This window comes from Lissotriton helveticus, chromosome 11 (assembly GCF_964261635.1).
Source record: "Lissotriton helveticus chromosome 11, aLisHel1.1, whole genome shotgun sequence".
NCBI classification, from domain to species: Eukaryota; Metazoa; Chordata; class Amphibia; order Caudata; family Salamandridae; genus Lissotriton; species Lissotriton helveticus.
In genome coordinates, this window is record NC_136072.1 from 60,674,246 (window position 1) to 60,698,633 (window position 24,388).

The 24,388-nt window shown below is 43.4% G+C and overlaps 1 protein-coding gene across 1 annotated transcript in view; it reads left to right on the forward strand.

Moving 5' to 3' along the window:
• The window catches only part of LOC144792078 (cytochrome P450 2J4-like), a 118,324-nt gene that overhangs the window by 46,770 nt on the left and 47,166 nt on the right, over window positions 1–24,388 (forward strand). The window contains exon 4 of the mRNA XM_078666929.1: window positions 23,539–23,699. Within this exon, the coding sequence (XP_078523055.1) occupies window positions 23,539–23,699 (161 nt within the window). The remainder of the gene's footprint in view (window positions 1–23,538; window positions 23,700–24,388) is intronic.

Consider the following 24,388-nt stretch of genomic DNA (forward strand, 5'->3'; position numbering starts at 1 on the left):
TTTGCAAGGTTTTTTAAATGCTAATTCCTAACTATATAAGGCCTGAAACCTATGGTTTTTTCAGTGAATATATATATATATATATCACACAATCCAGTGTCCTGTTTGTGCGTTAATGAGAGGACGAAATAATGTTGCACTACATTTAGCACCGGCTTCATTAATATTGAAATTCATTTTTTACAATGAACTATGAATGTACATTTTTTGAAAACAGAGTAATGATGGAAATCTTGAATTTATTTTAATCTACCTTGCTTTAATGAACTGAGGTATTTTTTAACAAAAACTTTAAGTTGCAACAAAAACGTGGATAGTATGTTTACTATGTTTATTAAGTTAACAGGAAATGAACTCTGTATCTTTAAAAGAAAGCATTTGCACATTAAACCTTGCCCGTGCACAAGGAGTGATTGAAACTCCTAAATGCGTAGGGACTTCTGATACCTAAAATAAATACGTTTATGCATGGGGGACCAGTGAGTTTTATTTCACAAACAGGACACCGGATTGTGTGCGAGATTTTGGGAGTGGCGTCCCTGCCGTGTTGCACGCCGTTCAAGAGGCTCGGGTGATATATATATATCCAAAACAACAGTTGCCTGTAATAGAAGAGCCCACAAACAGCTAAGTATCAGCTTACATTCTTTATTGGGAGCAATAATGAAGAGGATGCACAGCAAAAGCAAATATAGTCCAGCCTTACGCGTTTCGTGCTGAACACTTCCTCAGAGGCCACGGACTTGCGAATCAAAGGCACAGCAGTTTATCAGCACCCACATAACAATTTGACCCAGCCTCAGTGGGGGTGGCCACCCCATGGCCTATTGGTCTCTGTAGTGCCATCTCCTACTCGAGTGAGTTGCGTGGCTTGAATCCCTTAGTCAATAATAAAACCACAGTGGGATGTGCAGCAGCGCACCCTTCAATGTTGCTGTCAATTACCTTCCAACAATCAGCACCATGTTCCCAATTGCGGCGGCGTTGTTTAGCGTCTCCGCTGGTGGGCTGGAACAGCCCCAGGGCTTAACTCCTTGGCTCAGGCAGGCCGCCAAATATCCAAAACAACAGTTGCCTGTAATAGAGGTGCCCACAAACATGTAAGTATTAGCTTACATTCTTTATTGGGAGCAACAACGAAGAGGATGCACAGCAGCAGCAAATATAGTCCAGCCTTACGTGTTTCGTGCAAAACACTTCCTCAGAGGCTACGGACTTGAGAATCAAAGGCACAGCAGTTTATCGGCACCCACATAGCAATTTACCAAACATCCACCCACATAACAAATATATATATATATATATATATATATATATATATATATATATATATATATATATATATATATATATATATATATATATATATATATATATATATATACAAACACACCGATTCTCCGCATTTCCTTTCGGCGAACTGAGACACGAACCCAGCAAATATGAGGCAGATCTTAATGTATTCCAATCCTCAACACTTGTGTCCTTACTCACAGGTCAACAACACAGTTCACCATCTTTTTTATATATGTCAGTTTCATTGCATTGCCACAACGTGATTAATAAACATAGAAGACATATTGGCACCACTGTTTTTGCAATAAAAAAGTCTGTTTTCTAAGCATGCACACTTTCGCACATTGATTTTTTCAAAAGTTGGCAATAATTTCATATGTCTGCACAAATGCGTCAAACATCATTCAAATTACACGAACCGTATTATTGAAACCTCCATAAATAATAAGTTAAAATTCCAATCACAAATATAGCGTATCACAGCTCATATTGTGAATGTGTGGAGCTTTATAAATAATTCATTAGTAATTTAGTAAGAAATATGTTCCATATATAAATATATGTATAAAAACTACAATCATATGCCCATGACTGTGCAAAATTCGCAAGAAGAAAATGTAAACCAATTTCTGTGCAAAAGCATGCCAAAACAATTTCAAGTCCTCATACTTCAACAACTTCCTGCTTAAATGCGTGGAGGAGGGAATAATGTAGCGTGCAAAAATGCAAAAAAGTGCCATGTGCCAAAAAAATGCAATTCTGGTCAAATGAAAGCAAAATAAACTTTATTCGGTTTTTCACAAATAAAAACCATAAAAGTATACTAAAACACAGCCCTACAGTACATATTTAGTCATTAATACATCATATAAAAACAGAGAAAATATAATTGTTAGCAGTCCTAATACATAATGATTGTACTCACATTTCTTATTTACAGATTTAAAATCAAGACATAAATATAAAAATAATTAATCATAACTGACCCTAGACTTGATTGCAGACTTTAAAAGATCATCAATAAAAGGGACACAATCTTCCCTCAGTAACTGAAGAAACAGGAGAGCTGGCCGAGCCTGTATAAAATGTATCTTTTTTAAAACAGTAATTAAAAAGTATTTCCGGGGGACATCATAAAACTTACATAAAAACATGAAGTGTAAAATATCCTGTGGGGACATCCCATCGCAACCACAGGGTGCTAAGTGTTGGCCTTTCCTGCTGCCCCTCGGTACACCAAGCAGGAGATAAAATAGATCTAAACGAAATCTGGACAACAGATAGCGATCATAATTCATAAGGGCCCCAAATAAATATGGCTCAGCCCCTAATGGGGTTTTCAACATAACAAATTTACGCACACTAGGTTTAGACAATTCGATCTCCTCCCTTTCCTGTGATTTCAGAGTAAGGAAAGCTTCCTTAATTAATCCTATATCTTTTTTACAAATTGTATCGGGGTTGCTGAAAAGATTTGGGCGATTAAGTTTTCCCAGCATTCGTTTTATATACTGAAACCAAGGGATTCTCAGCATGTTATCAAGTTTCATGCAATCTTTTAAAATGTGTTGTGTCATCAGCAAATACTCGTTTATCCATATATTTAACCAAAAAATAATAGGACGCAGGACCAAAGTATCACACAGAAACGGCATGCCTAGTTCTTCATGCACTATCAAATTAGCGCTACCTCCAGGCACTCCTCACACACACTTTAAAAATGTATTTTCCGTCACCTGCAATCGGTCCAGACTACTATAGCCCCAAATTTCACTCCCATAAGCAGCAGTTACAAAACTTCTGGCTTGATATATTTTCATTAGTCCCGCAATTGGTCTATTACCTAATTTCGAGGCAAAATCAAATGTAGCACCATTCAGTCTCATCAAGTCTCCCTCTTTTCTCTGTTTTAACGGGCCCCAGGTAAGTTTATCATCTAAAACCACGCCCAGGTAAGAAAAAACATCAGTGCGTGGAATCATAGCTGTGCCTGCTCTAAACTGAAAGTGGGATTTTTTCCGAGCCCCCAACTGCATGACAAATGATTTCGATGTATTGACTGTCAAATCCCGATCTCCCATAAAAGTGGAGACAAGTTCCAAAAGGGACTGCAGACCCCTAGCAGTTCTTGAAATAAGAACCGCGTCGTCCGCATATAAAAGAATTGGAAGTGGACGTCTCCCTATGTATGGACAGTCAACAGCTGCAGCTGATAAAACCTTGTTGAGATCATTGATATAGAGGTTAAATAAGAAGGGTGCTAAAATACATCCTTGTCGCACCCCCCTCCGTAGAGCAAACGTCCTAGAAACCTCCATGTTCTCAGAGTACCGCACCTGAGCAATGGTTTCATGGTGTAAATCCTGTAGGAAATTCACAATGCTACAGTCAGCTCCCATGGCCCTCATGGACTGCCACAGCTTCTCCCGATTTACACAATCGAATGCCAAGGACAAATCCATGAAGGCCAGGTAGATGGTACCCGACCGTGCAATTGTATATTTGCTAATAACCATTGTCAGGTTAAGGCACTGGGCTACCGTGGACCTTCCCGGGCGGAACCCATATTGAATGTCTGCTAGAATATCATTATCCTCCGCCCAGGTAGTAAGTCTCTCCAAGAGCACCCGCCCCACCACCTTAACCCCTGAATTAAGTAACGAGATCGGGCGGTAGCAATGGGGACTATCCCGGCTTCCCTTCTTAAATATGGGAACTATAATTCTGGTCACAATTGACCTACTAAAGTGCTTGTGCTACTAAGTCGTAAATCACACTAATGTAAATAAGTCTAAAAAACCACAGAGGAATCTTAATTTAAACTCTGGTAAGAATTTAAAGGGTAAAGGGCAAAAAGTGAAACCCTTGTGGCACAGATTCTAATGCAGTTCATCAAAGTATGTACAAACAAGATCCTTCATGTTTAGTGATAAAGTTAATGACACTATACATTATAGAAAGTGATAAAGGTCCTCAGTGTTGTTGAGGCCATTAGGCATTTTGCTGTCTAGCTCTAGTATCTTTTTAGATTCTAATTTCCTCAACAATCATTTCCCTATCTCCTCCTCTGCGGAGGTTTGGGCTAGCAGCTACCACAAAGTATTTCAAACATCTGAGGTTATTGTTATGCACTTACTTAAAATCACGAGCCACGGGATACGTGGAATCATTATTGACAATGGCTCGATAGTGCTGCAAAATTCAGACGTGCACCTGCAGCTTGGTACTTCTCACATATCTAAGGCCACAGGTGCATGTCAGAACATAAACTGCAAACTCAGTTTTACAATTAAAACTACCCCTGATCAAAACCTTCTCTGGACTAAGAGGAGTCAAATAAGAGGTAGTGTTCTCTCCAAACCTACAAGCTCTGCAAGAGTAGCACTTTGTTAACCCTTGCCTGGGCTGTAGCCATATCTTAGCAACCGCTAATTCGGGATTAGATTTTACAATTTGAGTTCTCATTGAAGGACCCTTTCTATATGTAATCGTTGGTTGTGAAGGAAGGTTAGGAGCTAATACCCCATCCGTCATGATGATTGGCCAATTTTTTCTTTCTTTCTTTCTTGTTTGTTAAATGAGGTTATTAGTCTTGGGGCTTTCTCAGCAGATTCGAGATTTTCTATGCTGCTGGTGTTGGAAAAAAGGAGTCTCTAGTTCTAGTAGTGATTTTATTTACTGCTTCTTTCAAAATGGACTCACTATAGCCTCTCACTCTAAATTTATCAAGAGCCTGTTGTTTGCATATAGTGAAGTCCTCATCTGTATTGCAGATCCTCATTAGGCGCAATAGCTCCCCTTGTTTGGTTGTTTTGTACCCCTGTACAATGTTCTTTAATTATTGATTTCTTTGTTGTATGTTTTTTTAAATATATATATTTTCTACATTTGATCACCTGGATTTGCAATTAATTTGCTATTAAAAAAAAGAACTTCTCTTATCATAATCGTGCAAAATATTGTTTTAAAGTGTTATAAAATATCACTCCAAAGATATAAGAAAATAATTATTTGAAATCCCTTGTTATCAAAAAATCCCCCGTAGGCACCTTTACCTTTCTCACCTTTATAAAGATGGCATTCTCTTGTCCTAACCATTTGGTACCTGCAGCCTGTTCCTAGGTCGCATGACAAGTTGTAGTTTGCAGTTGGCCTTTATGTATTCCACCCAGACAGCCACAGTATAGAAGGACTAGATGCGCCAGGATGGGAAATTTCAAGATGAGGGGTATACCTGTGCATAGACCCACTTGCACTTCAAAAGACAGTGCCTCTGCTCTCACACAAAGAACTTCACTCTAGCCTATTGTGCTTGGAGACAGACCGAGACCAGGGCAGGGAGGAGTGAAATTCCAGGCACTTCCAAGGGGTCATAAGCAAAACAAACACCCTGGTATTTTAACATGAAAAGAAAAACAGGGAGATGAAAACAGGGAAAACAATCTAGATGAAAAGGGAATATTCATTTCTGAGGACGACTTCCCTCATCCACCAAAGGTAGCATGCTTCATCATCAGGAATCTTCTCCCACCATGACAATTAATCACTACAGCTCCCTCACTGTGAAGAAGGAGATCTGCAGATGCTTTATAGAGAGATGGTAGATCCCTGTAGTGAGCTCAAAGTTGGTTAGGTATGCAGAGCGTGCAGGTGATAGTAATTAAAACTGACTCTGGGGTGTGCGAACAACAAACAACTTTATTAGTGAGCACCTGCAGTCGTCGGGTGAGGTGCCTCAAATCGTGGACCCTGGTGTGGGGCTCAGGGTGCACTCTTTCCTCTCCGGAGGCTCGTGGCTACCTGAGAGCCCCAAGGTAGGGTCCCAGACTTGAGACCCCCTCATCCAAAGACTGTAGGTTGTTTGACAGTGGATCTGGCCTGTTTTGTGTATGGTATTGATTAGTTTGGGAGGCAACACCTGCAGGTCTATAACTCTTCCCCCACTCTCCTATTTGTGAGTGACTTCCCCGGGTATAAAAATAGGACCCTCAGACCCACTCTTTGGTATACTCCTGGACCTGTGGATACTACAGAAGAAGGACTGCCCTGCTGCCAGTGGACTACCGTGCTGGTTGAGGCCTGCACTGCTGTCTGAGAAAGAAGACTGAACCTGCATCCTTCATCTAGAGGCTGAAGTGACTGAAAGGGGCAGCTGACTTACCTCTTATTCTGAGCTACAGGGGCACAACAAGCTCCAGAGCCCTATCTGCAACTTCTCAGTTGACTTCCTGCAACGTGACCTGTATGGACATGCAACTTGACCTGCCTCAGCTATGCTGGCTGTTGCTGGAGTGAATTGCTGATCCCCCAGTGGTGCCTTGAAGGTCCTCAAACCTTGGTGTGGCATCAGTTGAGCTCTTTCTTGAAGAAAAGGAGAAATCCTGAAGTGTTTGGCTCTTCGTGAACTGACCTGTTCGCAACCAAGATCTTGCCCTCTGTGCCGACCATCAACGTGGACCTCCAATAAAACTGACTTTTCGCACTACAGCGACCACTAGTAACAACTGGCACTGTGAGATCAGCACTTCACGCTACTGCATCGACAGCCTGCGGCAACATGCTCTTTGCACTACTGCACTGCTCTTTCGGGTCCTCACTGCCTTCTCCACTGCAAATGTAACTCTTCCGACTGGACTTTAGAAGGTACATTTTTCAACAGGACTAACCTGGTCCTTGTATCCAGCCCATGCTCCATTGCAGTCAGACTCAACTTGTGACTTTCACCCATTCTCGCACAACTAGATAACCACGAGTGGTGCTTTGTGCTTTTAGGTACTTTACTTACTTGAAACCGTTAAAATTGCATATCCCCGGCTCTGCTGATTGGATTTTTAGCCATTATGGTTCACCCGGACAAGGATTTAGGCTGTTGTTTGAGAAGTTTATTACAGAAAAAATGGTCCCAGACATTCAGTCTACATCCAGTTATTGGTACTTATTTGATGGTACGTGATACATTTTTAATATTTGTCATGCGATTTAATCATATGCATAGCTAATTTTCAGATAACAAACGAGAATACAATAGCCCAAGAAAAACTAGGTAGTCCAACAAAACACCAATAGATTTCGAATATCTTAAAAACGGAGAAAAGATCTCTGTTATTTATTTTTCACAAAAGATCATCACATCGGTTATTTCATAATCATACAATTTGGTAAAGTCACAATCCATATGACACAAAGGAAAAACGGGGTACCATCAAGTGGCGTGCACAGAGTGAGATAAAAGTTAAGTGCAAGTGTGAGACAGAAAAGACCAAGAGGGTCTAAGAAAGTGGTGATCCTAAAATCAATTAGTCCAAGGTAAAGAAATCCTTAGAGCTAAACACAAGAACACGAGCCTGCCCTACATATAATTACGCAAAAAATGTTATTCTTTCTTGCTTTAATACGGTTATGAATTTATCCGTATTTAGGTTCATGACAGGACAAGGGAAACAGGGACAATAGAAGATGCAGGCTCAGGATGAGGGGTGGAGTGTCGACGTTTCGACCCAAAAGCAGAAAGGGCAATTCAAATCCTCATGAACGGGTCTTCATCAGGACGGGAGGGTGAAGGGGGCTAAGTTACACAAAAACCAGGTAACCCCAGTGGTAAAAGTGGACACCCTTTTTAATGGTGTGCCACGGGTACAAATTTAATTTTCTGGAGAAAGCCGTCCAAACGTGCTTTCCGATACCACGCTGTAAAAGGCGGCAGGAGAACTTCAGTTAGTGATTCCAAATTCCCAACTGGTCGTCTCTATTGTCAGAATCAGAGAGCTCTCAATGAAGGGGGGCTCCGTCTGCAAAGAAGATCGCGGTCTTCTTTGCAGACGGAGCCCCCCTTCATTGAGAGCTCTCTGATTCTGACAATAGAGACGACCAGTTGGGAATTTGGAATCACTAACTGAAGTTCTCCTGCCGCCTTTTACAGCGTGGTATCGGAAAGCACGTTTGGACGGCTTTCTCCAGCAAATTAATTTTGTACCCGTGGCACACCATTAAAAAGGGTGTCCACTTTTACCACTGGGGTTACCTGGTTTTTGTGTAACTTAGCCCCCTTCACCCTCCCGTCCTGATGAAGACCCATTCATGAGGATTTGAATTGCCCTTTCTGCTTTTGGGTCGAAACGTCGACACTCCACCCCTCATCCTGAGCCTGCATTTTCTATTGTCCCTGTTTCCCTTGTCCTGTCATGAACCTAAATACGGATAAATTCATAACCGTATTAAAGCAAGAAAGAATAACATTTTTTGCGTAATTATATGTAAGGCAGGCTCGTGTTCTTGTGTTTAGCTCTAAGGATTTCTTTACCTTGGACTAATTGATTTTAGGATCACCACTTTCTTAGACCCTCTTGGTCTTTTCTGTCTCACACTTGCACTTAACTTTTATCTCACTCTGTGCACGCCACTTGATGGTAACCCCGTTTTTCCTTTGTGTCATATGGATTGTGACTTTACAAAATTGTATGATTATGAAATAACCGATGTGATGATCTTTTGTGAAAAATAAATAACAGAGATCTTTTCTCCGTTTTTAAGATATTCGAAATCTATTGGTGTTTTGTTGGACTACCTAGTTTTTCTTGGGCTATTGTATTCTCGTTTGTTATCTGAAAATTAGCTATGCATATGATTGAATCGCATGACAAATATTAAAAATGTATCACGTACCATCAAATAAGTACCAATAACTGGATGTAGACTGAATGTCTGGGACCATTTTTTCTGTAATAAACTGATACCCAGGTCCTTGGACTCTCTTTGGGTTACCCCGTATATGATAAAGTTGTTTGAGAAGGGCTCACACCTCCTCAACCAACAACCACATTTTTCACAGCTCCGTTCTTCACTATCCAACCTGTTGGGTTAGTATTTATTTCACCTTGTCTCCTAAATTCTTCTGACATTGCACACTTTATATTTTGCACCACTAGACAATGTTCTTCTTTACCAGAAAGAGATTTCTTAAAAACCCTCTCTTCTATTTTATCTTCCTTTCTATCACTACTTAAATTTCCCATGAAATCAAACCTCTCTCCAAAACAAAGGAAATCCCCAAACTCTTTTTAGTTGTGCAATAAACTCTTATAAACAATGGTGCATGTTGTGCAACACCCATACATTTGTAGAACTCATCTTTCAATTTTGAAGAGGCTAGTCAAGCTCCATCCTACCTTTCACAGGGTTAAACATAAAATTGGAAGTATCACTCAACTGGTGCAGTTTCAGACACTTGCCTTTTATTCCAACTATTTCTACCTTTTCCTCCTTTATCTTTCTGTGATAAAAATCCATTGCAGTCTGGAAATCAAAAAATCATGTTCTACCTCAAGTACTTGGGGGCCGATTAGGATTGCAGGATCGCGTAAAACCGCTGGGGAGCCACAAAAGACCCAGCGCCAAATTAGGATGGCGGTGGGTCTCAAAATCAGTCTGCTGCTTTTCCGCCGCGGTCGCCTTCCGACCGCGGCGGGAAAGCTCTAACATGGCTGGCGGTGTCTATCAGACACCGCCAGCCATATTAGGATGGCGAAAAACAGATGCCTTTCCGCGACGGATTCTACGCCGTGGAAAGGCATACGGTGAATTCTTTGGGGGCCCGTTGCGGGCCCCCAGGGTGCACATGGGGGGTACCTATGGTACCCCCCTGCATTTGCGTGCACGAAGCGGCAGGCACCGCGCGGTGCCTGCCGCTTTGTTCATGCAAATGCTAAGCATGCATATTTAACCTTGCGGCGGGTGCTGCTTCAAGCAGCACCCGCCGCAATGTTAAATATTGAGGATGTGACCGCCAGGCTGGCGGTCACATCCTAATTGCACTGGGGGGACCGCCGCTGCTCCTGCGGATGGTCCCTCCTCCTCTAGGGTGGCGGACGGACGCAGGTCCGTCCGCCATCCTAATAAGCCCCTTGGTTAGGTGGTCAGAATTGACCATGGCCGGGAAATCAACCTCATTATCTGTTGAACACTCTCATTGTCAAAGTTTGTAGTTTCTTGAAACTGGGAAAACTTGCTGTCTTTTATTTTCCCAATTCCTTCATAAATTATCTACAACCAAGATTCCTTATGCTTTTTATGCATCTTCCAAAAAAGTCCTATCCACCAACCTATGGTTCAACCTCATCAAAGAAGACATTCCCCTTGTAGCTGACACAAATGCTTTATCATTTCTGTATGTATTTGTATGTATTTAATGCTTGTTAAGCGCGGCTGTCACCCGAAAGGGTATCCTGGCGCTGAGACCGCATCTAACATCAGGCAAGATGTATTACATTGCTCTTGGAAACAGGTAGGTCTTGAGATCCCTTTTAAAAGAGGGCAGATCTTGGCTGCTCCTTAATGCCAGAGGTAAAGTATTCCATAGTGTGTCGGCCGTGAAACTAAAAGCACGGCCGCCCATCCTCACTCTGTTACTCCTGGGAATTCTCACCAGGAACGCCGAGGAAGATCTCAGGAGTCTGGCAGCTTGATACCAAGAGAAAAGATTTTGAATTGGTATTGGTCCTAGACCATGCAGGGCCCTGAAGACAAGGCATAAAGCCTTGAAGGCAATCCTCTGCTGGACCGGCAGCCAGTGTATATCGGCTAATGCTGCAGAAGAAGAGGCAGATCGTGTCAGAGATAGAGCCAATTTGGCAGCCATATTTTGGATCCTCTGCAACCTTAGAATCAGGATCCTGGGAGCTCTCAGAAGTAGTGCGTTACAGTAGTCTAACCTACTGAGGATAGAACTCCGCACTACCTCTGCTCTGGGTTCCCGGGGAAGTATTGGTAAAATTTCTACTCAAAGAGACTGTTATTTAAAACCTGCCAAATAACTATACAGTGTCAGCAGGAACTATTCTCAAGCATGCTTCCTCAGTTATACCAAAACCTAGACCAACCACATCCAAGAGCTTATCCTGGTACATCTTAAACACCATCTTAAAACCCTTCTTTGGATCTTTGTCAATCTAGTGGCCATAAGTCTTTAAGTTTTGTGTAAACTTAGTTTCATCCTGAGAATCCCTCACCAACTCCTCTTCTATCTTTCCTTTTTCTGTATCTTCAACTACTTCTCAATCTTTATCAATCATTCCTGGATTATAGTGAAAATGATTGTGCTCATCCTAATTTTCTCATCTGACAGCATATAAATAGTAATCTTCTTGTTTCTTTTCTTAAGAAGCCACTCATTGTACTCCACAATCCTCATCACCTAGCTCCTGTTATTTTCCAGAATACTGACCCATTACACAGCTGCTTGGATTTTGGATGCTTGTGTTATATCTGCAAGATAAACGTTTGCTGCAAATTGCACATATTTACACAGTGTAACGTAATGGTGTAATTTCAAGAATTTTGTGTAACATGAAATTCCTGAAAATACGCAACTTATGCCAGAGAATGTTAATTTTCCCCCAGTCCAATATCAAGCACAATATTTAATTCTTTTACACCTCTTCTTGGCTCCTTTTCTTTCACATACATTTATTTATTATTGGTTTTGAAGTAAAAGCAGTCGGCTCTGTCAGGTCAGGTCACAAACACACTTGTCCCTGCAACTTCCATTTCAAGTCTAAAACTACTATCAACTACTTCATTAGCCCTCTCAATGGCTTTGCTATTTCACTTGACAATTTTGTATCCAGTAATGATAAACAAAGGGATTACCTTCTACAAGGCTGAAATTTGAACTCTTCACTAAGTAAAATGTCCTCCTTTAACTTGAGTCCCCTTACTAAAACATATTCTTCTGCCCAAACATAAATGGGCCCTGCTCTCTTCTCACATGAACTAGTGCACCAAACCTGCATTTCAGTGCCCATTCTCTAATGTCAGAGAATTATAGGTCTCCATTACATGTCCAAATGCTTAAGTGGGATCACACAACCATTCCTTTGCGATACGCAGGCAGAAGACCTGTAATATCCTTTAGAATGTCAGGCCTTTCACTTGACCTCCTTATATACTCATCTCCACATGCACTCCTGCTGCCCCATGACCTCAGTCTCCAGTACGTTATCCCGTAAAGGCAGATCTCTCCCGAACAATTAACTGAATCTGGTAACTGGAAAAGGTTTCCTTACAATAAAGCACAGTTGCACTTAATTTGCAATGAAAACACATACCAAAACCTCTGCCTATATTTAAACTGGCATTCTACCAAAAAGCTGAGGCACACTTCATTCACTAACATTCTACTTACAAAATGGTCTTACAGAATATCTCCTAAATTGTTGATATCTCTCACATCTCGGTTAGAATTTGAATTACCACCCACTCATACGGAGAAGAGTAAACGATCTATCTCTTGGAAAGAAATATTGAAAATGAAGTATTCCTAGGAGATGAGAGTGTTTCTGGTTTATTTCCTTTTATCCTTTTTAGCTGTGGATGTAAAGGGTCTTGCATATAATCCGACTCTCCGATCTTTCTATAAAATCTAGATGTGATACAGTGGTCTATAGTAATTCCACCAACAAAAACACTACATTCAAATAAAAGTCCTGTATGGTAGGGTTGTCTAACTCTGCCTTTCATTCGTCTGTATTTATTAATATTAGTACTGTTGAGCAGGTTAATAATAAAGTGGGGGATTTCTTTGCTAGCAATAGGGCTGAGAAATAGTTGGTTGTATCTCTGACATGTGAATCACACCCAAATCCGCAAACCAATAAGAAAATCCAGAAGAATGATAATCATTTAATCAGCTAGTATCTGAAGTCCAATGTCACACCAATAGCACCTGCATTTTTGTGTGTTTTCTCTGCATTTTCTGGTGAAACCATTACTTCTACAAAGAAGTCAGTGATATTCATAAAATTACTATATAGCCTGTCCACCTAAAGACCATGATATAAAAGAGTAGCATTAAATGGCCACTGGTGGTATTTCATTTATCGGCAACACATTTGTTAACCTAGAACATAGTTGTAAGTATGCCTATGTGAGAACTTTTAGGGGGCCAGACAATGCCTCTAAAGACAGAAGTGATTTTGGAGTGGAAAGGAACAATGTCCATGAATGTCCAATGGCTGTCATCAACGGTAGATGTGGCTACTCCTTTCTAGCCCTCAAGTACCCCTAGCACAGGTTTTGTAGCACTTTTATGAGGTAATTCAATGGGTAATTTGCCTAAATACCTAAGTAAGTCTATCTTTTACAGGGCAATCACAGTGGGCCCGATTCCCAGAACTAACTTAAGACAAAATCCTAAACTTACTACTTTTGGTATTCACAGAAGTTAGGATTTTGTCTTAAGACAGACTTAAGACAAAATCCTAACTTAAGTCTGTCTTAAGTCTGTCTTAAATCTGTCTTAAGACAAACTTAAGACAAAATCCTAACTTCTGTAAATACCAAAAGTAGTAAGTTTAGGATTTTGTCTTAAGTTAGTTCTGTGAATCGGCTCCCTAGTAACAGTTAGGCATTGTAAAAAAGATTTAATCCATGTACGCTTTATTCTCTAGTTTTTTTTAAATACCAGGACTGAGATTGAACTTTAGGATCAAAGCAAAATCTCAATCTTTCTAGGCTTATCTGTGATCTCTAGCTTAGGGAGAGGGGCCGCCTTCAGGATTGCAAGAACTGAGCTTTTCACCGTAGCCTAGTGTCACGAGTGTCCTTGAAACTCAAGCTGCTAATGCAGGAGGATAGTGACAGCAGGAATGCTTTTGTTTCAGGATGAAGTTCGATTAATGGGGTGCTGCTCCTCTCCCAGGAGAGAATAAGGTGAATAGAAATACTCATAGATCCTCAGAGTTTTCCCCAGAAATTCTTCTATAGATCTCTTTAAAGGGTCCAGCACCAGACAGGAGGCAAACATATGAACTATAACTGCTTCATCCCCCTGACAGCGGGAGAAGCAAATACCTTTCGTCCCTCCCCATTGAGCAATCTTAGCTGGTGAGTAATAGAGTGAGAAGATTGTTTTAAAGTGTTGTGCTTGAAAGTTAACCACTCTCAAAAAAGTGTAGCCAAGCTTGAGTGACAGTATAAATTCATCCCCTTCGCTATTCAGTTTCCGCTGCCACTTCTCACAATGCTTGTCTAGGTTGTCAGCCAATAGTTGGCTCAGCCCACCATAAATCTGGGTGATAGTACACCCATATGGGTTCTAACAGCTTCCATGACTGGGTCTTTAGAGAAAGCTTTCCCTCTCCCTTTCTTCTTTACGATAGAGGAGCGAATCTGGAGGTATTAAAAAAATTCCCTACGATCTAAATTAAAGAGATTTTGAGCTTTCTCAAATGAGATTATACCATCTAAATTGAAAACATCCCCCATCTTCTTTATCCCCAGCGAATCCCAGCGCTGCATAACTCTATCCTGAAATACCTTGGGCAGCGACGCATTTTCGGATAAAGTGGTGTAGACATTCATTCTCCCAAGCCCCAGTTTGTCTCTAACCCCAGTCCAAACCGCTACTGCTGTACCTATTGGCAGAATTCTATAAAATACTCAATTAATGTGAGAGTATCCTAAGTGTATGGGCATTTCCACTAAAGGCGGAGGACCTGATTTCACATCGCACAGTTACATAGGTCTAAAAAAAGTGGTGGTTCTTCACTTATCACATGAGAAGTCCATACCAAACCACTTGAATCAGAGACACCAGAAGGTCTTAGTTCTTACATGTCAGTGCAGATATAGAATGTTATCCCCTTTTCCACCTAAATTTAGAAATATCAGTACAAGCGTATGTATTTACTACACAAATACTTCAACAGAGATAAATCCTTTCTCATACTTATGTCTATTAAGATAATGCGATACAAAAGGGGATGATGGACGGAGCGTTTGAGCAAATCAAACACTCACCCCCAGTCAACTGATCTGGGTTTAATCCATCACCATTCTTTAGCTCACTCGGACACCCCAGTTCAGACATGGCAATATGCAAATCAGTCTGACCCTGTGCCTCATGGGAACAGTCCAGCCCGAACTGCCATGCCATGTCTTCCCTGGACCGGAAACAAGCATCCTGGGACCGGTTTCGGATTCATAATCCTCATCAGCCAGGCTATCTTGAATCCAGTGGCCAAGTGAGCAAGGGACTCACGTCTGAGCATACCCTGCCACACTTAGGGCGAACAAAGCGATACAAAAGGGGATGATGGATGGAGCGTTTGAGCAAATCAAACACTCACCCCCAGTCAACTGATCTGGGTTTAATCCATCACCATTCTTTAGCTCACTCGGCCACCCCAGTTCAGACATGGCAATATGCAAATCAGTCTGATCCTGTGCCTCATGGGAACAGTCCAGTCCGAACTGCCATGCCATGTCTTCCCTGGACCGGAAACAAGCATCCTGGGACCATTTTCGGATTCATAATCCTCATCAGCCAGGCTATCTTGAATCCAGTGGCCAAGTGAGCAAGGGACTCACGTCTGAGCATACCCTGCCACACTTAGGACGAACAAAGCGATACAAAAGGGGATGATGGACGTAACATAATGCAGCATGTTCTCTTAATAAAACTTCAAATTGAATTTCTTTCAGAGTCTAGCAATTTTTAACAACAGTGTGAACGATGTGTGTTAGCGGCTTGATAGCTGCCACAATCATGTGAAATGTAAGATCTATTATTATCGATTGCAAGATATGCTACCTGGCAACAAGAAAATCAGGATCATTTAATAGAATAAGAACTAACATGCATATGACTTTCAAGGTACAAAGTTGTTGCTGACCATCATATTGCACACGGTACAAAGTTGTTGCTGACCATCATATTGCACTGGCATTATTTGTTACCTCTCAATCTGACATTCATTGGTTCTATGCACCCATAAGAGACAAATCTGAAGTAGCTTACAAAGTGATGTTGATCTTTATGCTTATATAGTACTGTATCATAATATGACACTGAAGAACCAATTCACTGTCAAAATCAGCAACATAGCATTGTTTTTGGTTGGCTGTTAATTTAAACATAATTTGAAATGTTAACTATATTTGTTTCATGGTCTGCTAAACTGGTTTACATATGGGTTATACAACTTTCGCTGGCTAGCATTTTGTTAATGCAGATTTGAAAAAAGACTAGAGTGAAATACCAGGACATTGATTCTGCAAATGTAATATGTTTAGGAAACACATAAGCTTTCTAAATACAAAGGAGCCCATTAGGATGACGGGTGGATTGCCCCCGCCGGGCCGGCGGTAGCTACCACTGGCCCGGCGGGGGCAATCGGGGCCGCCATCCTCAACAAAATGACCCCCCGCCACATTAGGATGGCTGGGGGGTCCGGGGCGGACGGACTTTCCGTCCGCCGCATTTCTGTCCGTCGACTTCGCGACCGGCGGAAAAAGTGCTTTTCTATGGTGGCGGTGTCTGCAAGACATCGCCAACCATATTACGATGAGGGCGGTCCGATGCTTTTCCAAGGCGGCAAGCATGCAGTCTTTACTTTGGGGGCCCGTTGCAGGCCCCTATGGTGAAGGCGAGGTGGGGGATGCACATGGGGGTACCTGTGGTACCCCCCTGCATTTGCATGCACAATGCATCAGGCACCGGGCGGTGCCTGCCGCTTTGTGTATGCAAATGCATAACATGCATTTTTAACATTGCGGCGGGTGCTGGTGTAAACACCGCCGGCCGCAATGTTAAAAATGCATGATGCGCCCGCCAGTGTGGCGGGCGCATCATAATGTGCATGGCGGGACAAAGTCCTCCCGCCATCCTAATGTGCCCCCAAGTTTGAAGAGTCTAAAAAACAGGGGATGAAAAACTTATTACAAGTTTATTTTGCAGTGAAAAGATCAAACACGTTTTAGAGCATGTAAACTAGGGTTAATGGATACAAGAATATTGTTAAATAGACATTTAAAATGTATTTTAAACCCCACTGACAACAATTGTTGGCAACCAAATCTGACATTTATTGGTACTCAGAATAGCCCCTTGAAGGATATTCTCATGTAGTTTAGAAGGTCAGGTCGATCTTTACTTTTAGTTAGTACTAGGTCACTCTACTTGGGCTAAAAACATTGCATTCATTGCCAATACCCAGTTAATGACACAATGTTCTAAGATGCTTCTTAAATTAAAAAAAACTGTATTGTGAAGCATGTTTATTTCATTGTTTAATAGCTCAGTGATATATATTCCTACAGAACCTTCTTTCACTTAGTTCCCTTTAGTATGTAGATTGTAGCATGGGGAATGAAAAGTATGACTTCTCCCAAATTTGAGATGTTTAAAAAAAACTTTACGGAACATTGTGAAATTTAGAAAGAGGCAGGTGAAAAACGTATTACAAGTAGACATTCCCCAGAGTAAACCCTAAAAAAACCTACACAGTATACTCACAACATTTATTTGGAATGTTTTATTGTTTTAATTGATTTTTGGTTACTATTTTTAAAGTGTCCGGGCCCAATTCACAGAACTAATTTAAGACAAAATCCTAAACTTACTACTTTTGGTATTCACAGAAGTTAGGATTTTGTCTTAAGTTTGTCTTAAGACAGACTTAAGACAAAATCCTAACTTAAGTCTGTCTTAAGTCTGTCTTAAGTTTGTCTTAAGACAAACTTAAGACAAAATCCTAACTTCTGTGAATACCAAAAGTAGTAAGTTTAGGATTTTGTCTTAAGTTAGTTCTGTGAATCGGCCCCTAAGTACTTTTGTGACTGCATGTAACATTAAGGTGCCTAAATGAAATCTTTTAAGCCTTTAGAATAGACCGGGGTTTCCCTGCGAGTGAAAGAGGCCTCAGAGACCAACTTTCCATTTCAGACATTATAAAAAAATCCACACAACACAGTGCAGACCCCCGCGAGGCTGCGTTGCGGTGCAATATAGGGAGGGAGCCGGAGAGCAGCATATCGTCAGAGATATGGATTTCTCCCCCCCTTTCCCTTGCGCTGGTACTGATTTCAGCTGCTGTGCGCCAGGCACACACATTATCGCCATATTGCTAGGGTGTGTGCATGAGCCTAGCATAGGTTTTGTACAGAAAGGGTTCCCTTCCTGTGCAAACTAATATGCCTAGGCACAATGCAAAGCTTTTCCCACTGCGTATGTGTGCTGCACAGTGCAGCACACATGCAAAGTTGTAAAAGCACAAAGAAATGAAAGCATTTATCCAGTTAGCGCCTCCTCTGAAGGTGCGTTAACTTTTGGTGCAAAACCATGTCTACAAATCTTTGTAAATATGGTTATGCGTCAAAAGGCATAGGTGGTTGCATGGCCACGCCCATGTACCACCCATGTAATGCCCTGTAGGTGCTAACTAACGCAAATCAGAGCTTTGCGCTGCTTTGAGAGTGCTCTCCAGCGCAAAACGTGCTTGAGCTGGAAAGTAAATACCAAAAACATGTTGTGCTGGTTAGCGTTACTTTTGTGGCGCTAACCCAGTGCAAAATGTTTGTAAATCCCCTCCCCTCCAAGTGTCCATTATATTGGTTAGCGGTTAAGGGGGAAACACTTTCAATTTCACTGATATTGCTAGGATGTCCCTGCATCTGAAACAACAGAGGAATAACCTTCACAGCTGGGGGGCGGAGCTAGCCGGCATCCATGATGGCTGCCTGAATCCGGAGCTCCTTCGTCCAGAGAAACGATCCTGTAAATTAACCTTGCTAAGTTGCCTCACTACTTCGTCAAACTGCAACTCCGGAGTGTGTGCCCACACTGACCAGTGGAATCCGGTGATTCGGCCCGGATTTGGTCCCTGCTGAGCTGAGATCGAACGACCTGCATGGAGAAGCGCGGCGGACCTGCTAAGCCGTGGTCTCGATTTTCACGCTCCCAGCGACGGAGATCGTGGCCTCCCCATCAAGGTCCCTGGAGGCATCGCGCTGCGGCTTGAGGCGCGGATCTCGGGGGGGGGGGCATCGGCAGCCACAGTGAGAACCCCGATCATCGGGTCTTTCACCCCCCCCTTCCCCCCTCCCTCCCGCTTCGTGGACTGGCTGACCGAGGCGAGGCCCCCCGCAGCGCTGCTGGGACTACTACGCTGGGGCACAAACATTGGAGGACATGCTACCTGGGCTGTGGCCTCTCTCTGATCTCCTGTGACCGCCTTGAGGGTGCTGCGCGCTGTGGCAAACCCTGAAGATAGCGCGATTTGGCCCGAGGCTGCTCTCACCCCTGACTGCCTGGTCTGTGGACTCCGGCTGCGTGGAGTGCGGCACCCATCGCAGCTCTCTCCAGCGACGCTGCATGTTGGTGCGATTGAGGCGCTAGGACGGGCAGTGAGCGCTGACTGATCTCGCTCAGGGTGCCTGACCGCGAACGTGCAGATTGCTCCTGCCCTGATACATAGTGACTGCCACGCTGAGGATTGGGCCTACGCCACATGTTTGGGTGCTGAGTGAGATACTGTCGTCACTACCTGTTGCCTGACAGCTGCTGCTCGCCTTGGTGCCTGCAACTACCCGGTTCGCCTCCACGTGTGCCCTACCATATCCCGGGCTCGCGCTGACCGCCTTCCAGTGGCGTGTGAACCTGCTTCCCCCAGCCATACTTTTGTTGTGTAAAGTTCCTCACTCTAACTCCCCTAATTGATCATATCACCCCTCTCAGGCACGGACGCTGCACCTGGGGTTTTCTCCTACTGGGACTGATTTTTAAGTGGGAACCGGACCACTGCGGCCTACCTCATGGGAATCCCCTGCTTCCCTTTGGCCCCAAAGGCCCTAAAACAATGGAGGGCGCGGGCGGAGGTGGAGGGGCGGATGGATCTAAATCGGACGAGACACAGAAGCAGGACTTTTGTGGGATCCTCTTTAACATGGAAAAGAACCTGCAAGGGGGCATGGCGAACCTGGGCACGAAAATAGACGCTCTTACCTACCAAATGGATCGTATGGCCGAGCGGCTTGACAAACAGGCGGAGCGACTAGATATGTCGGAGCGTCGGCTCACTGAGGTGGAGGAGGCCCAGACCACACTTGACTCAGAGAACAAACAAATTGGCAGAGCCATGTAGTCCCTCCTAGACAAAATTGGGGATTTGGAGGCCCGCTCGCGCCGATGTAACCTGCGCGTCACGGGCCTTCTGGAAAACACTCCGACAGGCAATATGGAGCTTTTCATGGAGGGTCTCCTGAAAAAACTACTTGGGGACACTGCGTTCTCCCCCATGTTTGTTGTGGAAAGGGCGCATCGCTGATTGGGTCCCCGGCCCAAACCGGGGGCTCCCCCCCGGCCCATTATCGCCAAACTGTTAAACTATCGGGACCGCGATGTGGCCCTGAAACTGTCCAGTGAAAAACAGCCGCTACAATACGAGGGTTCGGTCCTGTCCATATATCCCGATTTTACGGCCAGGGTGCAGGAGGCCAGAAAACAGTTTGCTCCTATGAAGACACAGCTACGTGAACTGGGCGCCGATTATGCAATGCTATACCCAGCAAAACTGTGCATCAATAGACAGGGGAGGTCTATGATCTTCACGGACCCCAAGGCACTCCATAAAGCCATAAAAGACTGGCAGAAGGAGAGCCGATTGTCGAGGAAGGGGGACGACACACTGGAGGGGGAGTCCTTGGAGGAGCAAGGCTGAATGCAACCTTACCTGCATTTTCTGACACTTTCTAGTTTTACTACGGGGCGGGTTTGGTGTGTGGGGAGGGGGCTGGGGTACGAGGCCCTTATTGTTTCTCTTGCAGGTGTGTTTATTACTGGAGAGCCTGGTCTCTCATTTGGTAACGTATGCTGAGGGGACACGATGCCGACCCTACAGGTACTCTTTATTGTGCTCTCTAGAGCTGATTATCTTTCAACCTCAGGCAATGTAAGATGAATCTGTGTTCACGGGTCCTGCAGGGCTTGCTCCTTGATCCTTTTCAGCCGCACTCTGCGAGGCAAGTGCTCATTCGAGCTTTGCTAATTGCTATACTGTTTCTGGTTTGGGAGCCCTCTGCTCTCGTGTGTATTTGCAGTTTATGTGTTTGCATCTGTAGGTTGAGACTTTTGGCAATTTAGCACGGGGTGGTTTTGATCCCGAACAACTACAAAAAGTATCAGAGGGTCTAAAACAAGGAAGAGTTTGAAGGCGACAGACAACAAAACTGACAGTACAAGCCCTTGAACTTAATCAACATCTCAAGTGGATGAGGAAAAAACCCATCAGTCACCACTCGGATCCGCCCTTCATCATTTGGGATTTATCCGGACCATTCGTGTGAGCGTATTCTATCACAGTTATAGGAAGACCAGATGATTTAAAGGTCTTCTATACTGTTCTAACAACGGTATGGTCTGCCACTCAGTAACAGCTGAAGAGTGGGAAAAGAGGGCAATGTGACTGGGGTGTGCAGTGCAAATAAAAATGAATTTGAAAAACAATAAACAGTGTAATAAAATTGGATGAGAGAGCACAGAACCGACTTTATTCATTTGGTGCTCACTAGACCAAGATTAAAATATATGTCAAAGACAGTTGAGTTACGTGAACTGTCTTAGGTGGAAACGGGTTGACATGTTTCAGCAATTTAGGACTCCTATGTCCTTGCTTTCATCAGGACCATATAAACAAAAGACAGTGCTACTGCACAAACGTGGATGAACGAAAAAAATGAGTGACAACAGAGAAATAGTGCAGGATAAACAAGTGCAGATGTCACCTGAGTTTTCCAAAGTGCGTTTACAGCTAGTGTTGTTCACATAGTCTGTAGGAGAGAAAGACCTCACCCCGCCTGGCAGTGGCTCAGGGAAAGAGTGAAGCACCGCTCTGTCCGTCGGTACTCCGTAGCCGGCGTCTGAACCGACTGGGGAGGTGGTTTTGATCCCCCCTATTTTTTTTTCTTGGGTCGGGGGGGGGCGAAGGAGGGCGGCGTATTTGATACTGTTTCTGAGCGACTTTTCTGCTGCTGCGTTTGTCGCCTACATCTGCCCCCGTGTGATCACCACTGATTTCAAATGTAATTTTTGGGGGTGGGAGGGGGGGTCTGAATGTGTTGAAATGGGTGAGGGGGTGTGTTTTGGTGTTGGGGTATGTGAGGAGGGCTGGGGAATCTCTACCGGGACGTAATACTATACGCGGCCTAGTTGGGGTTGGGCAGGCGTCGGCGGGGGTTGGGAAGGGGAAATTGCGGGAACTGTTCTTTTGCAAAGTTCTGTGTTGGTTACAGGGCTCACGGCACACAAGCAAGATGCACAGTTAGGCAGCACGGTCTTTACCTTACACTTTACACTCACACTTGGCGTGGTAGAGATGACCTTCCAATGCTCACTATGGCAGTTGACATGACGGTAGGGGATGAGGCCCCTGATACCTTAAGATTCCTGACCTGGAATGTACGAGGACTGAATGACCACCGTAAAGTGCGCAAAGTCTTTCAATATTTAGCCAGGTATAGGGTAGACATTGCTGTCTTGCAGGAAACGCATCTCCCATCAGATAGTCCTATCCTTCGATATAGAGGTCTTAAGGACAATATACACGCAGCTGGTTTTACCACACATGCCAGAGGGGACCTTACCTGGTTCAACCCAAAGTCCGCCCTAACATGGATGCCGCTAGTGACAGACAGCGAAGGTCGTTACGATCTCGGGCTGCTATGGCAAGGGCGCGGACATGTGCATAGTAAACACTTACAGCCCCAACTTTGATCTCCCTAACTTCTATATAGATCTGGCGGCGAAGATCCTTCCGTATCCTGGCAAGATTACCTACTGGGGGGGGGGATTTCAACCTAACATGACACCCTGGACTGGACAGGTCAGATGGCCCAACGCAGCCTCTGCCCGGGCGCTGTCTCTGCAACTTCAAAATCTGGGCTTGGTAGATGTATAGACACCCGTCGCAGGGCGGGTTTACGCACTACTCAGCTCAGAACGTACGAGCATGCAAAGTCTTGCCGTGAACTTACTCGGATCATTTGCCAATCCTGGTTACTTGCTCCATGCCCACTCGAAGGATTCTGCCTTTTGCCTGGCGCTTTCCCCCATACTCCTTGATGGATGGTCTCTTTAAGGAGGAGCTACTGACGGCACTGGAAACCTACTTTGACACGAATGTCGGCTCTGTCGATTCGTTTCAATCGGTTTGGGAGGCGTTTAAACTTTCTACCCGGGGGGGTCGTTATCTCCAAGCATGCAGGTGTAAAAAAAAATGAATAACCTTCACAGCTAGAAATTAAGAAAAACATCATGATAATGTATGTTTGAAACTATCCCTTGAACTAGTCTGCACAGCATTTACACCAATATTCTCCTTCTCTTATTTTGACATGACTTCAGATGTGGTCCTTATGCTCTCTGGCCTGCTGGAGCATGCTCCAGTCACTCATTGTCTTTTTTGCTCACAGGGAAAAGCCTGGATCCCTCTCCGCCAATCGTCCATTCTGTCTCCAACGTGATCTCTGCTGTGGTTTTTGGGCATCGCTTCTCCAGGGATGATAAAGAATTCCATCAGCTCATTGAAGCCACCGATGATTCCACTAAGATGCTAGGCAGCATAGGGGCTCGGGTGAGTCTCACAATAGCATAATATTCTATCTTATTTGTTAGTCATAAGAAACACCTTGAACTCAGATATTTTCAGATACGGAGAGATACAGATAAAAATTAAGGATGTGAATGGAAGACAGGTAAATAAGGAATATAGGTTTTTGGAAAAAGGTGTGGGTGGAAACTGGATAAGAAGACTGATGGACATGTAGAGGGAAATGAAATGAGAAAAGCAGAGAAATGAGTAAGAAGCTAAAGAAGGAAAATAAGAAAAGGGGAAGGAGGGGAAGCAGAAATAAAGAGGGAAATGTCTGGAAGGGGAGAGCATGAGATAGAGGATAAAACTCGCAAAAGAGAAAATCAAACACAGGTAGAGCACAATTGTAGAAGTAGTTGAGGAGGAACATGTGCAGGGCCTGATCAGAAGGAAAGAAAAAAGACAAAGCTAAATAAAATGAAAGCATAGAAATAAATAAGTTATAGTTTCCAAAGAAATTTAGCACAAAATAAAATAATTATTGAAATCACACCAAAATGACATTTCTAGAAAACATTGTTGTGAATTTTGCAATAAAAATCGGTATTTGCTAATAGTTTTAATTTTACTTAACTAGTACAATGTCACAAGATTGGTGTTTATAGCAGCCCCAAATCCTAAATTCTAGAAAGGTACAAGAATCCAGGTTTTTACAAAAATCTGGTGTCATG